We start from the raw sequence: 14,012 nt of genomic DNA, 5'->3' as shown, positions 1-14,012 counted from the left end.
TGCTCTAGATGCCTTCTCTTTTGATTGACCGCGATATCCTTGGTTTACTATGTTTATATCTGGTGTGTTGAGCTGCTGCGAAGTGTTTTGAGGGAGCCTAGTCTGACGTTATCAGCAGGACAAACCATACAAGCCAGGATTCAGTCTCAACTGAGACAAGATGCTATTTGGTTGCTAGCTCGGAAATCCCGGGATAAGAACCCAAGATTGAGTCAAAATTAGCAGGTTTTATATCACGATCAGCAACCGATAGAACCAGATCCACTCAGCCTTACTGCTAGTCCAGGTAGCCTTCCATCGTCGATACCAAGGACATCCACGAAGACAGAAAGAACCCAATCATACGATGTTGATTTGTTTCACCTGAGAAGGTGGAGTTTTCCGAGGGTCAACAAATGCTCTTGCGTGTTGCTGACGTTGTCGACGAGGGTTCACTATGTGCTGATAGACCGGCTTGATATACGAGAAAACTCTCCACCATGGATCCTCCAAGATAGCCTTTTTGGGAAATGAGTATCGCTTGCCCCTCTCTGGCCTTGGTATAGGTGCAGGCCGCGTCAAGGAGGGATTGTTGGGATGCTGAGATATGGGTGTATAAGATGTAGAAGTCTATCACCTGGAGATTGATTTGGCATTCACCCAGTCATTCGTTTTTTATCATTCATTTTATCAAGTTTCTTTCGTCCGTCGCAGATCGATCATGAAGAGCATTGTCTCCTTGATCCTCTGCGGCTTTGTCGCTTCGGCGTCGAGTCTCTCGTTAAACCCTTCATCAACTATTGCCGCTCTCTCCACTTCCTCTGCTTCTCCCTGCGCAGGAAACACTGCCAACAACCGCCAACAATGGTGTGACTATAACATCAACACCGACTATACCTCCGTCGTCCCTGATACAGGCGTCACCCGCGAGTACTACTTCAACCTGGAGAAAGTCACCGTCGCCCCCGATGGACGATCCCGGTTTGCGCTGGCTATCAACGGCTCCATCCCCGGTCCAACCATCGAGGCAGACTGGGGTGACTGGGTCGTGGTGCACGTCACCAATTCCCTCCCTGACACGGTCAAGAACGGCACCAGCGTTCACTTCCACGGTATCCGGCAGTACCACACCAACCCTAATGACGGGGTGGTGTCTATCACGCAGTGCCCAACAGCCCCTAACAACACAATCACCTACAAATGGCGCGCCATGCAGTACGGCACGACCTGGTACCATTCTCATATCGGGTTGCAAGCCTGGGAGGGACTCTTCGGAGGCATCGTCATCAATGGACCGGCAAGTGCCAACTACGATGAGGACAAGGGCGTCATCATCATGAATGACTGGGACATCAACACGGTTGATGAACTATATGCCACCGCGCAAAGTGATGGCCCGCCCACCCTCGATAGTGCCCTGATCAATGGTACCAATGTCTTTGGTCAGGATGGCTATGTCAATCAGACTGGATATCGGTTCAACACGTCCTTTACTGAGGGGACGTCGTATCGACTCCGTCTGGTGAATGCGGCCTGCGATACGCATTTCAAGTTCATGATTGATAACCATACTCTGACGGTGATGGCTGCTGACCTGGTCCCGATTGAGCCATACAACACTTCTGTTCTGAACATTGCCATGGGTACGCCTTACCATCTCATTCTTGTATACAATGTACTAACAAACGATCCAGGCCAACGCTACGACGTCGTCGTCCACGCCAACAAAGCCTCAATAGCAGAAAACTTCTGGCTCCGCGCAATCCCCCAAACCGCTTGCTCCGACAACCTCAATCCCCAAAATATCAAAGGAATAATCTACTACGGCGACTCCCCCTCCACCCCCAACACAACCGAACACAGCTACACCGACAGCTGCGAAGACGAATCCATGTCCAATCTCGTCCCCATCATCTCCGAAACCCTCCCCAGCACCCCCTTCTACAATAAAAGCGAACCCGTCTCGCTAGGAACAAACTCCCAAAGCCTCTACCGCTGGAAACTAAACAGCACATCCATGCACGTCGACTGGACAGACCCTACCCTCCTCGAAATCTACCGCGGCCACCACTCCTTCGCCAATACCAGCGGTGTCGTGCAGCTGCCGCGCGCAAACCAGTGGACCTACGTCATCATCGAGACGACCCTCTCCGTGCCCCACCCGATTCATCTACACGGGCACGACTTTATCGTTGTCGCGCAGGGTTCGGGCACGTATGACGGCTCCGGAACCTCGTTGGCGAACCCGCCTAAGCGAGATACGGCCATGTTGCCCGAGAACGGACACCTGGTGGTGGCGTTCAAGACGGATAACCCCGGGGCTTGGTTGATGCATTGCCATATTGGGTGGCATACGGAGGAAGGGTTCGCGATTCAGTTCGTGGAACGGTATTCGGAGATTCAGGACTTGATTGATAATACTTCGCTCAAGTCGAATTGTGAGTCGTGGGAGGAGTATCAGGATGAGAATGATGTTGACGAGGATGATTCGGGGGTGTAGATGATGATGGTAATGGTAATAGTAGCTTGGTATCGATATAGTATATAATCCAGAGAAGGAGAAAAAGATAGCATAGTATAGAATTGAAATCAATGATCTATGTTACTAAAATCAATAATAATCATAAATCAGACATGCAACCGAACCATAGGGAAGCGCAATAGCCTATGGCCCGTTTCTATTATCCCACCAACATGTATGGGGTAATGTAATCCATGAAGAAAAACCCATAGAAAAAAAAAAAAAAGAAGCATGTACATCGTCAGAAAAGAAACATGAACAAGAATCAAGAAGACCGGGGAATCTAAACACATGCAAAAAAAAGACATCAAAATCAACATGCAAAAAGAGGCGACGGACACTGTCTGCCCCTGTTCTGTCTTCCAGGGACAAGACAGGTCTTGCCGCATGGGTAGACGAAATGGTATATCATCATGGAAGCCATGAATCGTAGTAGAAAAAGAAAAAGCGTGGAAAGCATGACGCCGCAACCTGCAAAACCCAGAGGATGCAGGAAAGAAAGATAAAAAAAAAAAAAGCAGACAATAGACCATATCAAGTGATATGGAGGAGCATCAACAGACATAAACACATGACATCAATAAGATATTAAAAAGACGTAGCAAGCAAGCAGAATCCCCAGTCCATAACGAGACAGAAGACAGATTAAGCCGTCTTGGTCAATCGTCGGCGCTTGGGGACGTGCACATGGTGAGACGAGCGCAGATGCTCATTCAAATGGTCGCGACGAGGGAAGCCTCTGCCGTTCTTGCGCGGGCAGTCTGGCATGGGACAGTCTTGGTATACCGGGTAATGGACGCTGGATTGGTGTCGCCGTAAATCGGCGGACCGGGTGAAGGCCCTTCCGCACTCTTCGCAAGCGAATGGCTTGACTGGTCTGAAGCTTTGTTAGTTATTGTATTTCCAGCAGCTAGTCCGCACCGGCGCTTCTCACCTGGATTGTTCCGGGGGAGAGTCGCCTGCCACCGGAGCGAACCGAGGCATCTGGACTTCGTCGCAACTGGGTGTCCATGGGAGCAGAGGCTCGTAGAATGAAGAATAGGACGATGCGACAGGGAAAGGAAAAGATGTGTTGCTGGGAGGAGAGAATTCGGACAGAGTGTATGGGCTCGGAGGAGAAAAGTCCTGCATTGCATACGGGCTGGAGGGAGGAAAGTAGGGGAATTGATCGAGCGCCGGCTGGCTGCAAGGGAGCTCTTCTACCCCATAGTCGTACGGAGGGAACGAATCCGAGAAGCTGAAGGATAGCTCGCTGCTGGTGGAGTTGGCTCGCTCCATGGGATTGGAAGCTTGGAAGCTTGAGGACTAGACCGGGAAGTTCAGTTAGTATGGGGAGGATAGTTGGATACGAATTGATTGTACACTACCATTGTTGAATACGGAAGCATTTTGTCTGGCATTGATCCTTCCCCTTGGTAGTTGAATTACCTGTATAGTGATCTGGAGGGGATACGTGAGAGATGTATTGTGAATTTGTCAAGTGATTTCAAGACCACGATGATGGGACCGTGGGCTTTTTAAAGTAGCTATCTATCCCGCACATGCATCTAGTCCAGGATATTATCCACAAACGAAGTCGACGCGACGGGGACAATCGTTCGCAGTTATAGAAAACACGAACTGGCCCAAGGACCATGTCGTCACCTGAACCTGAGATCTTCGACTAGTCAGGTCACTATACTTAGCCAGCGATTGGGCCCCGGCTGAGAGACACAAGCCAGGCGCGAAACGGTTTCGACCTCAGTAGTACAAGGGACCTTTACACAGCCACTAATAATGAGCGTCATCAGTGCGGCATTATTTGTGAAAGAGTGAAGCAAGCCCATCCTTGCCAAGAGAGGGGACGCTAGAACACCTGGAAGGTTAGAAGAATATTCTCGACGCAGTAGCGCCCAAGAGACTAGTATCCAGGAAACGGGGGTCAGAGCACCGGGACGAATGGCAAAGGGCCAAATGGGGGCCAAAATGCAGAGATAGCACGATGAATAGATGAATAACATCATCAGCATCATAGTCGGCCCTTCGCTACTCTCCACATTGTTGATGAGTGGGGATGTCTTTCACATCCCAGTACTTTGTTTGGCTGGAGATGGCACCAGCAAGACCAGCGAGCCCGGTGCGTTTTCGAGAGTCATCAACCAGCATTCCGCCTTATGGAGTGCAATTCCCAGCCTGATTCGCTGATTTGTTCGGAGGTAAGATAGATAGATCGTCGGGAGCCGACCGACTCCGACATCTGGAGCGCGAGGAAGAAAGCACAAAGTACGATGCGTCGTCATGTGGGAAAGCCTCGAGCCCAGGGGAAGGAAAAGGGACGGCACGAGCATCCAGACGAGTCTTCATCTTGCCCGAGCAACTCTGATCTTCGCTCGCTTCTTTCTCCCGTGTTTCTGACTGGTATGTGTCTTATTGTAGTCCCTTCTGACCGTCCTTTTGGGCTGAATGGAATCAATTCAAATCGGCAAGGCTTTTCCGAGCCCCTCGCAAATGATCCGCACGCTAAGCCAACGATTCTCCAGCCTTGTAACGTTGGAAAGCCCGTAACTTTGCGTAAGAAACAGGAAAAGTTGGAAATCTTGGAATACGACGATTCGCAACGATCCAATGAGACGGGCAGCAACAATGCCAACGTGTCTGCCAAGAAGCAGCCACTGTCAGTCTTCCAGTCCGGGGAATGGATACGCGCTCTCTCGCTGGGACGGGGAAATACAGCCGCACAGCCCCCCATCATCTCTGCTCTAGCAACAACTAGTAACACCCCAGGTGTCAATCGTGCATGGTGCTCATGCACTTGTAGAATAATCCCTCATGCGATCAAGTCAAAAGATAGAAACAGAGACAAGTGAGGCGAATGGGGGCTTCCTAACGACTGGACGTCCAGTCAGCACTGCCAGAAAAGAGCCGCCGGGGCACAAACGGATGGAGAACTGGAGGTGGTTCTGCTTCTGCTATCTCCATGGAACGGAAAAGTCGGGACGGAATGATGAACTGGTGCAGGAACGGCTTACCTTGCAGCCAGTAGACGCAGAAGTATAATGTTCTGGAAAAGACGCGATGCAAATGGGAGGTGAGGGACGAGGGAAGCTTTGCAGTGTTCCCTGTTTGGGTCTAAGCCTTACTGCACGAAATATCCTGGAGAAGACGTGTTCGACTTCGCCACATTTCACGGCTTTTACGCTGGAACATCATATTATTGATTGAATGTGCACGGTCAAGTGCTTCTGACTTGGTCTCCATTGTTTTTGGAATTGTACAGTGCAGAAAAAAAAAAAGTAAAAAAGACAAAAGCCCGTGGATATCCATCCATCAGCCTCCTTGTAATCAGACGAACAGCGCAGAACCAACTCCATGTCCCGCAATCCCATTCATTCACTCATTCCCAGATGAAGAAAAAAACAAAAGACAGGAAGAAACGAAGAGGTAAAAGATGGAAGAAGGGATCTTCAGGTAATACCCGGCCCTTCAGCACAACGTGTCAAAAAGAAAAACCAAGCCACTTCAAATCAAGTCCCTTCACATTCAAAAAGACCGATTGATGGTCCCATCGCAGATCTCCCTTGCAGAGTCCACCTTCTCTGCTTTAGCCCGCTACGGGGTACGGGATCGCTGATGAGACGGATGAAACTTAAGATTCATATTATAATTCATCTTCTAGATACTTGTAGATAAATTTGAAATCCGCCTTGCGTCGGTTCATCCTGCATGAACTGTTAGTCAGGCTGCAAGAAAAGCAAACAAAAATTAAAAAATCAACCGAGGCTGAACTCACCATGTACTCTCATAATCAAAGAAACGGTACGTCCCTTGTTCGAATTCCTCGGTAATCGTCTTGGGCTCCTCGTGTCGTTGGAACCATGTCTGATATTGCTTGTGAAAACGCCAGCTCTGGTTTTTGAGGGCTTTGGCCGATAGGAATTGTTGGTATGTACCTTGGCGGTAATAGAACAGGTAGAAGAGAGTATCTGTGTCAATGCGCCCGGTGTCATACAGTCGAGGGTCATTGAAGATCGACAGGGGTTCTTGCGGGTAGTAGAGAGGGGTGTTGTAAGGGTTCTGTGGCTTGTAGTGGCGAGGCTTCTCCGCGTCAGCAGGCTCAGGACAGGTAGTGAGTGACGCGGCGAGAAGTCGTTGGACCGATGGGGGTGGGTTGGTCGACGATCTGCTCTTGGTCACTTCAAATGAGTGTATTAGGTCCTGCAGGCCAGGTGGCAGATAGTATATCGATTCGTCGCTATCACGTTGTTCCTCCTTGCCCGTTTCCCCATTCGCGGCCGGCTGCTCTTTGGTGGCTGTGGTGTCTGCCTTGTCCATCGCAGGTGTAGGGGGCATCGTATTCGAGGCGCTCGCTGTGCCGACACGGGGACTGAGAGCCGGGGTCCTAGACCGTCCATGAGCTGCGGATTCTTCTGCAACCGCTGCTGCCATAGACAATGGCTTGGAAACAGGCTGAGCCGCAGAGATACTAGGTGAAGCGACAGATGAAGCTTTCGACGCCAAAGTCGCAGGTGGGAAAGCAGGGCTTGCACCGGGTGGCGGTGGTAGGGGAGCAATTCCAACGCCATTCTTATCACTCGCTGCTGCTGCGGCTGCGGCCGATGCATACTTGAGAGTTTCACCGGGAAGACGAGTTGGAAGAGGGGCAGGTTTCATGCCAGTTGTGGAGCTGGTGGATGTGGAGGGATGGAGGGTCGCCAAAACGGGAAGAGGAGACTTCATTTGCGCTGATGGCCGTCGAGGCGTTGATGCTGCCTCCGGCTTCGCCTTTGGTCTCGGTTCGGGTTCGTCATCCTGGACCGATTGTGCATCTTGCGAGGATACTCGGTCGTCAGCAAGGCCGAACTGCTCAGTCTCATCACCCAGATTCAAGTCGTCATAGAGTGTTTCATCTTCTCCAGAGTAATCGATGTTATTCCCATCATCCACATAGTACTTTATGCTCTCCTTGATATCCAGTACTTGGCTCGTTTCGACGTTGCCGTTCTGAAGCGACCGTAGCAGAAGTTCCAGCTTATTGACATGCCACTTATGGCGCTCTGTTAAGTGTGTAACATCTGATAACCGGTTGGCCTTGGCGACGTCCTTCTTGCCCTTCTTCATTTGCATATGCAGGGTCTCTTCTTCGGCTTCCATGGACTCGATTTTCCGTTGAAGTTCGTCCACGCAGGCTGACAGGAAATCGCACGTCTCCACCTTTTGCTTTTCCCGGGGATCGAGTCTCGATGCTGCCGATAGACCTTCTTTGGAGTATGCTTTGGTCTTCATCTCCTTCTCCACGGCCTTGAACTGCTCCATACACTGCTCCTCTGTTAGCTTCTCTTATGCCCGGGTCTCGAGGGGGGTAGTATTCAGGGTCGTTGGAGGTCATGTGCGCACAGTTTCGATTGCTTTGCGCTGCTCGAGCAGCGGACTCTTGTCTTTGACTTCATTGCCGGCAGCCCATGACTTGATCTGATCGCGAAATCGTTGAAGCTTCTTGATCTCCCGTTTCAAGTTGTCCTCGAGCTTATCGCGTTGGGTGGGATTTGTCGTCGCTCGGATCTTCTCGTATATCCCTTCAAACGACTGGATGCCTTCAGATACCTTCTTGAAGGTCTTGTCAATCTCTTGTTGTGTTTTTCGAGACGTCATGGCGGCTGTTCAAATGAACAAGGGATCTGGGGAAGCTGTCAAAATGGCGAAAATTCCACAAAGGCTGACGGGGGCCGGCAGGACACGGGGTTGGATCGCAATGGGAAGCTTCTGGCGAGCTTTGTTGAAAAAGGAAGAGGTTGCTAGGCAACTTTCCAGAAAATCAAGTCGTGAGGCGTGCTGCAATCAGAGGTTGCTGGTGGATAATGAGCAGTGAATAGGTATGGAGGGTCTCCGATGCTCTCTCGTCGGCGTTGTCAAGCTGGGATGGCGCCAAGACCGGGAGGCGCTAAGGGCCATGCAATGTGCGAAGACAGCGAGGGAGAAGACAACAAGAACAGTCTTTCAATTTCAATAATTTTAATCTGTTAGTGCTCTTGTTATTCTGCCCTAATATGTTGAGTCACAGCCTGATAATGTGTCGATATGGCAGGTGATTGTTGCAGAATTCGCTATTGATGTGTTGTGGGACATAACCTAAGGTGATGATGCATCCCCGTTTGCAGCCACGAAAGTCGTGCGGGCAACACCAAAACAACCCTCCTATCCATGATATACTCTGTTATTCTATTTGTTTCTATCTTTAATTAACTATTTGTCTGAATATAGTAAAACCAAAATCGAAATTCTAACCACTCCCCCTGCCTATTGCGGCCAACCCCGCCACATCATCGCCCCCCAGAGATCTCAACATGAAAGGTGCGCATGGCTGTCTTTGCAACCACGTACTTCCTATCTAAATTCTCGAATCAGCCGTCATTCAAAGAGTGAAATCCGCATCGGTCACTGTTGACGAACAGTTGATCTCCTCAATCGGCCGTGGTCTTCTCGTTCTTGCTGGGGTGGGAAAGGAAGATACTGAGAAAGATGCGGATTCCCTTGTAACCAAGATATTGAAGACGAGATTCTGGCCGACGGAAGATGGAGGACAAGTGAGTGTTGGATCCATGGGATACGGAAAAACCAGGTCTGACAGCTGTTTACTACAGTGGAAGAAGAACGTACAGGATATCGAGGGAGAAGTGCTTTGCGGTATGCTCTCCCTAGCCGACCGTCTTGGATGTCGCATTTTGCTCACAATATCGGATTAGTTTCGCAATTTACGCTCTTCGGTCGGTTGAAGAAAGGCAACAAGCCCGATTTCCATGAAGCCGCCGACGTGGAGACAGCGCGGAGACTGTACGACTACTTCTTCCAACAATTGCGCAAGGCCTACAAGGAGGAACGGGTCAAGAACGGTGTCTTTCAGGCCATGATGGATGTCGAACTGAAGAATGATGGGCCGGTGGGTGTAGATTACCGCAGTGACGATGCAGCGGTACAGCTCTGCTCTTTCTGCTTCCGTCCTCTTGAGCTATCAGGTGTAATGCTGACGAGGAGTGACAGGTCACAATTGAGATCAACACCAAATTACCAAAGAAGGAAAAGAAGCCTGAAGAAAGCAAAAAGCCCGAAGACGACAAGAAGGAAGATGCGGGGGAAGGCCAAGGGAAGCAGAGTTATGAGTTTACAATGCCAGCAACCTTGCTGGAATAATTAATCAAAAAAGATAGGAATAGATAGATAGACTGTATATATAAACAAATTATTTAATAATCTACTGCATTCATAGACCTGTCTTTGTTATCCTGTATGATGCTTTGTTGCTGCTGCGGAGTTCGGCTGGGATGGAAGCTTCCTGAAGCATTGCAGAAAAGGCTGGTCCAGTCCACAGCCGGCGCAGTGAATCCATTCATTCATTCCTCTCTCCTCCTCATCCATTTGTCTTCTGCTCCTCCACCTTTCGATCCTCCCTTCTCTCTTCTTTTAACCTCACAACTGTCGATCATATAGCGTTTTTTTTTTGTTTGCTGCTCTATCACCATGGCTGAATCCCAAAGTGAGTCTTTCTTCCAGTGCGGGGTTCCAGCATCAGGCAACGGGCCACTGACAAAGTCTTGACTGTAGGCCGTTCTCGCGTCTACTTCGACATTCAGATTGGCAACCAGAAGACTGGTCGCATTGCTTTCGAACTGGTAAGTCTACTGCTATCTGCCAATCGCTCTAGGAATTCGTGTCTGACTTTGCCCCGCGTTAGTTCAACGATGGTAGGAAACATCCCACATTGCGCCGCTCGCGCAGATACTGACTGTTGATTAGTCGTTCCCAAGACGGCAGAGAACTTCCGTGCTCTCTGCACTGGAGAAAAGGGCATTGGAAACCAGAAGAAGCCATTGCACTTCAAGGGTACGTTCACATTGTCACTTTTGGCATGTGTTTTGCCCAGGAGCTAACTGGGTACTTAGGATCGATTTTCCACCGTGTGATTAAGCAGTTCATGATCCAGGGTGGTGACTTCACTGCCTTCAACGGCACCGGCGGCGAGTCCATCTATGGCGAGAAATTCCCAGACGAGAACTTTGACCTCAAGCACGACCGACCCTTCCTCCTGTCTATGGCCAACTCCGGCCCCGGTACCAACGGTAGTCAGTTTTTCGTCACCACGGTTCCTACCCCCCACCTGGACGGCAAGCACGTGGTTTTTGGCGAGGTTATCAACGGAAAGAGTGTTGTTCGCAAGATTGAGAACATGTCGACCCAGGCCGACAAGCCCACTTCCGATGTGACCATTGTGGAGTGTGGTGAGCTTACCGGCAAGGACTTCGATGAGGCAGACAAGCAGGCTCTGGACGTTACCGGTGACCCGTACGAGGATTTCCCTGATGACCACACCGGCGAGGAGCTCAGTGCCCCCGTTTGCTTCAAGATCGCGAGTGAATTGAAGGGCTTCGGCAACACCGCCTTCAAAGCTGGAAACGTCAGCCTTGGCCTCGAAAAGTACCAGAAGGGTTTGCGCTACTTGAATGAGTTCCCGCAGCCCGAGGACAACGAGCCCAAGGAGCTGGGCCCTCAGATGCAGGCTCTCCGTTTCGCCCTTCACTCTAATTCATCTTTGCTTGCCAACAAGCTCGCTCAGTACCAGGATGCCCAGAATTGGGCTACCTATGCTCTCGAGGTCGCCACCGCCGCCGCAGCCAAGGACTCCGACAAGGCCAAGGCTTACTACCGCCGTGCTGTCGCCCGTGGAGGCTTGAAGGAGGAGGACGCAGCGCTCAAGGATCTTCAGGAGGCCGAGAAGCTGGCACCCGGTGATGCCGGCATCGCCAACGAAGCTGTCAAGATCAAGAAGGCGATCAAGGACAGAGAGGCCAAGGAGAAGGCGGCTGCTAGAAAGTTCTTCTCGTGAGGGATTGGTCGTGATTCATGATTCATGATACGTTTGTTTCCTCATTTTTGCATGAGACACAGGTTAACGGGGGTTTCATCTCTCTCTGAACTTGAACCTCGATGTTTTGTTCTATGAAATTCTTTGCGAAGACCATTTGTCCATTGACATTTGGGAGCATGGAGAATTCGGCGCATTTGTGTATTGGTTTTACAGAGTCCTATTCAACGGACGTGAGCATATGAGCTTTCCCAACGAGCACACGATTTACGTGAGAAATAAAAGCACTCAGGACATAAAAGCCAAACGTATTCATCCTCGTAGTGTTATAATCGACTCAAAACGACAATCATAATTGCATACAATCTGTGATATAGCTAACCCAGTTCACCCCGTCTGCCCCGTCTCCGCCAAAAACTGTTCATACCGCTTCTTACACTTTCGTCTCCAACTCTTCCCCCATATCAACATCGGCGCACCCATAGCCATGGACAGTAGCACCAAAATACCAAAACAGGTAAAAGTCCAGCCATAGTTGGTGGCATTGATGAAATACTGCACAGAGAAGGAAATAGCGAAGTTAATCAGTGATGAGCAGATGGCTAAGACGATGACGAGTTCACCGGATATCTATAGAAAACAAGCCAATCAGTTAGCCAAACCAACCCGGTTTAATACAATGCGGCAATGGTAAGTGATGTATGAAGGAATAAGCTCACCCGATCAAAACACTCCATCGCATACGCAGTCGCAATACTCGTCGCCGAGACCTGTTGAGCAATGAGACAGCAAAGACCAACAGCGATGGACATCCAATGGTCACCCGCTGTAGCGCCCCAGCCGTAAGTGAAGTATCCGACAGCACCAAGGATGAAAGAGAAGACGTAAGCCCAAAGACGCATTTCGGGTTCTTTGTAGCCTTTGTTGCGGCGGGTGAGGTAGAGGACGATGTAGTCTGATAGGGAGCCGATGCCCATACTGGCTGGTTGTTAGTTGTTTGTTTGTTTCTCTTTCATTTTTAGTTTATAGGGGGTTGAAGACATACCCGATGAAGTTACCGACTAGAGCAGCGAGGAATAATAGTCCAGCTGAGCCGGCACTCCAGTTATAAGGTGGTTCAGTCATTATCTCTGAGATGGTGTTGAAGGAAACGATTCCAGCTGTGCAGCCAAAGGCGAATTGAATACCGGCCAGGACAATGTTGGGGAATGCAAAGAGATAGAAAGGCCGTCTGAAGTACTGAAACCAGGTTGTTTGGTCGTCTTGGAAGTAGTGCACCAGGGCTATCTTTTGTCGGTATGTCCGAGGTGGCATGTCGATTTCGCCAACGCTTTGGCTTATCAAGGAGGATGCTGGGGGGGCAAGTGGCTCTTTTTTACCGGTATCTTGCTGGTCTGGATTGTTTGAATCTCCTATCTTGGATGATTCAGATGATGTATCTCCAAATCGCCATCTGGGGAACATGGTATCGTCAAAGGTGAAGATAAACAGTAGGATAAGAACAGCCTGAAGGAATGTTGGGTCAGTAACTGAGATACAGACAGATGAGGATACTAACACAAGCGATGGCGACAATAGGTTGACTCCATCTCCATCCAATGCCATCTGAGATATACCCTCCTAATATCAACCCTAGAATAGAACCCAGTTGTTGGAAGAAGATGTAGAATGCGAGCATCCGGCCACGTTCGTGAGAAAAGAACATATCAAAAATCTTTCCATTAGCAGACAAATCACAATCAAGATAGGATAAACATACCGTGAGCTGAATCAAAGCTTGATATGCAGCCGTCCCAATGCCCGTCAAAGCCAACATGATATAATACTGCACCGTACCTTCGAAGAATGCACCCCAGATCCCACCAGCTAGGACGAAAACCAGACTGAGGATGTAGATAATCTTCCGTCCAAACTTCATCGCAGAAGGTATCCAGATGATATTGAAGAAGCCCAGAAGGAGATAGTTGAGAGCAGAACCCCCGTTCATGTTTTCCAGCGTGACGCCGGTTTCGTCTGCGATGGTTGTCCATGATGCGCCCCAGTTGTTTTCGCCAAAGGAATTGACGCAGGCGTAGGCGGAAATTAAGAAGAGAGACCAGTATTTCTTGTAGTTGGACCAGTTCTGGCGATGTTAGTCGAGAAGAGGGTCTATGTCGAAGGTGTGCTCACCAGAGGGTCGGCAGAAGAAGGCGAAGGTTGAGGAATAAGAAGGATATCTTGATTGGCATGAGCAGCATCTCGCAAGTCTCCAGATGCTATTGACTGTTAGTATTTGATGAAGAAGTCTTGATGAGACATACCATCGACCAGGTAGACAGTGCCAGGAACATCGGTAAACGCATCATCAGGAGCCATTTTGCTGTTGGACATGGGAATAAACAGCGAGATGCGCTGCTACTATATAAGAGCAGCGACACATCGCCATGAACCAGGAAATATATCCTGTCGGATAATATCTGGCGGAACAATCCGAATCCATCTTGGCCATATCAATGAGTTTGATAGATGTGAGGGGATATCTCGATTATCCTGTATAGGAAGATGATAAGCGAGTGGCAGGGATGCGATCACTTGATAAGTGCGAGACACCGAGGAAGTTCCAAGCGAAGATAACTTCGAGATAGACTGATACACGATGCATCAGATATCGACTGCGTTGAAGCTGGATAATGCGGGGAA

At 49.6% G+C, this 14,012-nt stretch overlaps 8 protein-coding genes across 8 annotated transcripts; 3 read left to right on the top strand and 5 right to left on the bottom strand.

Moving 5' to 3' along the window:
• Window positions 1-700: 700 nt before the first annotated feature.
• On the top strand, window positions 701-2,479 carry ASPWEDRAFT_114197 (uncharacterized protein; the record flags this gene model as incomplete). Its single annotated transcript, XM_040828475.1, has 2 exons — window positions 701-1,622; window positions 1,674-2,479. The coding sequence occupies 2 exons, from the start codon at window positions 701-703 to the stop codon at window positions 2,477-2,479; spliced, it is 1,728 nt and encodes a 575-aa protein (XP_040687532.1).
• A 64-nt stretch (window positions 2,480-2,543) lies between these two features.
• ASPWEDRAFT_546684 (uncharacterized protein) lies at window positions 2,544-3,123 on the bottom strand. Its single transcript, XM_040838086.1, has one exon. The coding sequence runs from the start codon at window positions 3,031-3,033 to the stop codon at window positions 2,608-2,610; it is 426 nt and encodes a 141-aa protein (XP_040687531.1). The 5' UTR covers window positions 3,034-3,123; the 3' UTR covers window positions 2,544-2,607.
• On the bottom strand, window positions 2,813-4,033 carry ASPWEDRAFT_546702 (uncharacterized protein). Its single transcript, XM_040838088.1, has 3 exons — window positions 3,868-4,033; window positions 3,435-3,805; window positions 2,813-3,377 (listed from the first exon to the last, which is right to left on the bottom strand). The coding sequence occupies exons 1-3, from the start codon at window positions 3,898-3,900 to the stop codon at window positions 3,146-3,148; spliced, it is 636 nt and encodes a 211-aa protein (XP_040687530.1). The 5' UTR covers window positions 3,901-4,033; the 3' UTR covers window positions 2,813-3,145.
• A 606-nt stretch (window positions 4,034-4,639) lies between these two features.
• Window positions 4,640-5,546, bottom strand: ASPWEDRAFT_546700 (uncharacterized protein). Its single transcript, XM_040838087.1, has 2 exons — window positions 5,509-5,546; window positions 4,640-5,369 (listed from the first exon to the last, which is right to left on the bottom strand). The coding sequence occupies exon 2, from the start codon at window positions 5,229-5,231 to the stop codon at window positions 4,776-4,778; it is 456 nt and encodes a 151-aa protein (XP_040687529.1). The 5' UTR covers window positions 5,232-5,369; window positions 5,509-5,546; the 3' UTR covers window positions 4,640-4,775.
• A 123-nt stretch (window positions 5,547-5,669) lies between these two features.
• Window positions 5,670-8,216, bottom strand: ASPWEDRAFT_41725 (CNOT2/3/5 family protein). The gene is made up of 3 exons (XM_040835634.1): window positions 7,874-8,216; window positions 6,270-7,795; window positions 5,670-6,198 (listed from the first exon to the last, which is right to left on the bottom strand). Exons 1-3 carry the CDS (start codon window positions 8,126-8,128, stop codon window positions 6,138-6,140), a joined length of 1,842 nt encoding a protein of 613 aa, XP_040687528.1. The 5' UTR covers window positions 8,129-8,216; the 3' UTR covers window positions 5,670-6,137.
• A 604-nt stretch (window positions 8,217-8,820) lies between these two features.
• ASPWEDRAFT_173287 (D-aminoacyl-tRNA deacylase) lies at window positions 8,821-9,664 on the top strand (the record flags this gene model as incomplete). Its single annotated transcript, XM_040831046.1, has 5 exons — window positions 8,821-8,827; window positions 8,882-9,060; window positions 9,118-9,160; window positions 9,220-9,446; window positions 9,515-9,664. The coding sequence occupies 5 exons, from the start codon at window positions 8,821-8,823 to the stop codon at window positions 9,662-9,664; spliced, it is 606 nt and encodes a 201-aa protein (XP_040687527.1).
• Window positions 9,665-9,989: 325 nt separating this feature from the next.
• On the top strand, window positions 9,990-11,478 carry ASPWEDRAFT_41723 (peptidylprolyl isomerase; the record flags this gene model as incomplete). Its single annotated transcript, XM_040835633.1, has 5 exons — window positions 9,990-10,007; window positions 10,076-10,143; window positions 10,206-10,215; window positions 10,268-10,354; window positions 10,414-11,478. Coding segments are annotated over 5 exons (1,124 nt in total), but the record flags the coding sequence as incomplete, so codon positions are not given.
• Window positions 11,479-11,720: 242 nt separating this feature from the next.
• Window positions 11,721-13,688, bottom strand: ASPWEDRAFT_114297 (putative MFS transporter; the record flags this gene model as incomplete). The annotated part of the gene is made up of 7 exons (XM_040828480.1): window positions 11,721-11,963; window positions 12,053-12,311; window positions 12,379-12,839; window positions 12,892-13,047; window positions 13,093-13,455; window positions 13,503-13,588; window positions 13,634-13,688. The coding sequence occupies 7 exons, from the start codon at window positions 13,686-13,688 to the stop codon at window positions 11,721-11,723; spliced, it is 1,623 nt and encodes a 540-aa protein (XP_040687525.1).
• Between the last annotated feature and the right edge of the window lie 324 nt (window positions 13,689-14,012).

The sequence above is a fragment of the Aspergillus wentii genome (genome assembly GCF_001890725.1).
Source record: "Aspergillus wentii DTO 134E9 unplaced genomic scaffold ASPWEscaffold_5, whole genome shotgun sequence".
NCBI classification, from domain to species: domain Eukaryota; kingdom Fungi; phylum Ascomycota; class Eurotiomycetes; order Eurotiales; family Aspergillaceae; genus Aspergillus; species Aspergillus wentii.
The sequence above is the reverse complement of the archived record's forward strand: the minus strand, read 5'-3'. Positions and strand labels throughout refer to the sequence as shown.